The sequence below is a fragment of the Parasteatoda tepidariorum genome, chromosome 8, assembly GCF_043381705.1.
Source record: "Parasteatoda tepidariorum isolate YZ-2023 chromosome 8, CAS_Ptep_4.0, whole genome shotgun sequence".
Taxonomy (NCBI): Eukaryota; Metazoa; Arthropoda; class Arachnida; order Araneae; family Theridiidae; genus Parasteatoda; species Parasteatoda tepidariorum.
Genome location: NC_092211.1, coordinates 41,466,062 through 41,470,029, shown reverse-complemented (window position 1 = coordinate 41,470,029; position 3,968 = coordinate 41,466,062). Strand labels below are relative to the sequence as shown.

The 3,968-nt window shown below is 30.9% G+C and overlaps 1 protein-coding gene across 2 annotated transcripts in view; it reads right to left on the bottom strand.

Moving 5' to 3' along the window:
- Nucleotides 1–1,975: 1,975 nt before the first annotated feature.
- The window catches only part of LOC107455702 (uncharacterized protein PF3D7_1120000-like), a 13,442-nt gene continuing 11,449 nt past the window's right edge, over nt 1,976–3,968 (bottom strand). For both annotated transcript variants that reach the window (XM_043055655.2, XM_071184691.1), the window contains exons 7-8: nt 3,606–3,866; nt 1,976–2,253 (exon numbers count right to left, since the gene is read on the bottom strand). In XM_043055655.2, the coding sequence (XP_042911589.1) occupies nt 2,110–2,253; nt 3,606–3,866 (405 nt within the window). In that variant the 3' untranslated portion in view covers nt 1,976–2,109. The remainder of the gene's footprint in view (nt 2,254–3,605; nt 3,867–3,968) is intronic.

Genomic DNA, 3,968 nt, shown 5'->3' with positions numbered 1-3,968 from the left:
AGCGGCACGCAAATGGCTGGTCGTCTCGCATACAGACCACCTTCGTGGAGCCTTCTGCGCACAGTTGACGTTGACACCAACCTTCCGGTGGCTGCAGCAAGAGAGGATCTAAGATGTGTCGGAGTAGCGGTTCTATTCCTGCGTGCACTTAATGTCAAATATCGGTCATCGGCACTGGTCGTAACAGTTGGCCGTCCTTGACTGAACCTCCTAGATGCCGAATCTGTGGTTTGAAATTGCCTCCAAAGTCTATGAACCACAGATGGACTCACATTTAGCCATCTGGCCACTTCTGATTGACTCTGCCCTGCCTCTAGTCTCCCGATGGCTCTCCATCGTAGTTCTTCAGGCAAATGATGCCTAGAGGTCATTATTACGAATTGGCTATCTCAGATTTTCAATGTCGCAATCACAGTAAAATTTGTGTGCTTTCTCTCAAACTTGGACTTTTATGCTCCAGGCAGATGACGTAAGCCGAGTGCAGCGCCACTAATTTGCATATTGCAATTTTACTCAGCTACTCTTAGTGGACAACATATGCAAATTTTGCACGGTTTGGCTTACTTTTGAAAGAGTTATCGCTATTTTTGTGATTTTTCCTTAATTTATGATAACCAGTGTATTTAACGATCTTAGATATTGCTACGATTAGCAACCAGAACTCTCAACTGTCATTTATAAAAAAAATTCATTAAATGTTAATTATTTATAGTAATTAATTATGCAGATATCTATAGATTGTTATACTTGACGTTGTCCAAAATTAAATAACCAAAATTTCTAATTGTTAAGTATAACATAATGTCTTTGAATTTAATTGTTTAAATTTACCATTTAAATTGTCTAATCTTAATTATTGAAGAGTAAAAAATCTAAGCTTCTAACTATTAACTACATTGTTCGAATCTACACATAAATGTGTTGCCAGATTGTACGTGTTGAATATGAAATAATCTAAACTTTTATTTGTTAATTTTAAAAAAACTGACACCAAATTTAACTGTTAATATTTAACAACTGCATATAATACTTAAATTTCAATTGCTCAGCGCTGAACAGTCAAGGCTCCCAACTCAATTTTAACAGTTCATGGTTACAATATATTGCTAACAATTAGTACAACAATGCATAATTATTTTCAATAATAACATTCGGCGTGACATATTGCGTTTGTTGCTACAATTAATCGCCTTCGGAGGAATTGAATGCGACAAATTGACGTGATAGCATGAATGTTTTTTCGAAATCGGACAAAATATTTATAGATTTTTATTTCACAGCTAAAAAAGGATAAGCACTAATTAATATTTTTATAATGAAATAATCTTAATTTAATAAAATATATAACTCTATGTGTTAATTATGGAAAAATCTCATCAAACATGTTAGTATTTAACAAATAAATACATTGTTTAATTTTCAATAGTTTAACGCTAAACAATCAAAACTCCTAACTCATTTATAATAATTTATGGTTATCCTAAGCAGTCAAATAGTACGTGAATCTATTGTTTTCTCAATGATAATGCACTATCTGAAATAAAACTCTCACTTTTGACAATTCAACAATCCATGAGCTCTATTTCATTAACTTAGAGAATCTCGTCGTGAAATCACGTGTTCTGTGACGAAACATAATCTCTCAAATGTATGATGAAAATGTTTCCACAATTCAAAACCTCATCGTTGTGTATTCAGATTGTTAACTGGAATGACGAAACTGGGATGAAAACTAGACGATTCGAAAAGTAAGTCGACCAATATACGATCATCAGAAAGTTAGCCTCGTATCAGAAAGATCCTGAGTTCGAATCCCGTTATTCACGAAGAAAGTTTCTTGAAACTTAAATATCTAATTTTTACAGTGTAATTGGCGTGACGATTTGTGCCCGTGGATACTATTCTGGCAGTTAGTTGAGCGCGACGAATTGATGTGATATCATGAATGTTTATCTCAATAAATTAACATTCAACATAATATTAACAGATTTATTTTTCAAAGCTAAATATCAGTTAAATACTAAAGTTTGCAATTGTTTAGTGTAATAAAATATACAACTGTCTTCCATCGATTAATATTTAAAATTTATTTACGATCAATACATATTGTTAATCAGTGTAATCCATGATCCGTTCCATAAGCTTTCCGTAGAGTTTTTCGTATAATTCTCCTAGTTCTTCCTTGAAATCTCTCAAATAATCTAAAGCCTGCTCAGCAACTTCTTTACTAATGTCGTTACTTTTATCAAGAAGCTAGAAAAGAAAACAATAGTTCTAACAATAAATTTAAAAAAAAACAACATTGCATAAATAGTTTTAAAATATTGCTGGAGTATATATCTTGACTTTCTATTTTAATTTATATTTATTTATATGCTATAATTGGTACTTTTTATTGCATTGTAAACCATTTATTTTTTGTAAATAATAGTTTAACAATAATGAAAGTTTAGAAATTAAAGAGTCAGAAACATGCCAACAAATAGTGGGTATATTTTACCAAATTCTAGCAGTTTTTATCATACTTTTTTCTTACAGCGTAGGATAAATAAAGAAATATAAGCAAAATGTCCTGTTTCGGAAATACAACTAAAGGATTGAGTATCATTCAAGTAGATTGTATATGTTCCAGCTTATGATCGAGCTTTATACTCTCAGAAACTCCGAGTAAGATGGACCAATTTATTGCTAAAATTTGCAATAATCTTAAAACATGAAGTGAAGTTCAGAAATCTTATCATACTTTATAACCATCATATCATTCCCAATACTATGCTTTAACGAACAGAAAACTAATTTAACATTTCTAAAAAATTCAACAAATTTGCAGAGTATTATATTTCAAGGTCCCAATATTTTATTTTGGATATCCGCATTATAGCATGCATTTATAGTTAACCGATATTTCTGAGAATGTTTGTTGCATTTCGTACTATGACTGAATAATACGTTTTTCCCTAAATTGGCATGATAAATATTTAATAATAACAGATAACAGATAATAGTATGTTAACACAGTGTTTACTGGGAAATATATTCATGATTTTTCCTCTCATCTAAGTACAAAAATGCCACCACAAAATGGTCTTCTTCTACTTTGTGATTTAGAACACTTACGTCTCCCGAGTAATTAGAAATATTACATTTCCAATGTAAAAATTAATATAAAAACAGCTTGCATAGGATCATTCAACACAAACAAACCACTTACGATGTTACCTTATTGCGGAATTTCATTCGCATCAAAAATATATAAATAAGAAATAACAGTAGATTATTTTCAAGTGCTCAAAAACAGATGCTCATTTTCAAGACTTGTCAGACATGAATGAAAAGAAACGAAAGTGATTCGAAATATAAAATAAAAAGTTGCCGATTAAAATTGCAAAAATAAAGGTGCGAAATATAACTAAAAAATTCATTAACCGAAAGAGAAAAAAGAAAAGAAACAGAATAAGAGAAACCATAGTGGCTGAGAGGGTATTTAACTGTTCAAAGTTAAAAAGAAATAAGCTTAAGCATGCAAAGAAAATTTAAACCTTAGAAATTATTATAAGCGAAGAGAGAATTATACACTTTTCATAATAAACATTTATTTCACTTACTTGTTTAGCAATGGTTTTAACTTTCTCAATTCTGCTCTTTGATTTGTCCAAACCTTTCTTGAGAACTTCTTTCACCCATTCTCCGAATTTGAAGAATTTTTGCTTCAGGTCTAAATCCAAATCCTTGAAATAGTCTTTGACTTGTTCATACAGATCAGAGACGGATCTTTTCTTTTTGTCGTCATCATCTGTTTCTAACACACGATCGATGAAATTAATCACCTTTTCCTTACCTTTATTAGTAAGCCATTCACAAAGTCTCTGCAAAAGAAAAGAAAAGAAAAGCTTTTAAATGGAACAAAATAAATATTTAAACGCAATAAAACTGCAAAAAATGCAAATGAAAAAACTATATATATATAT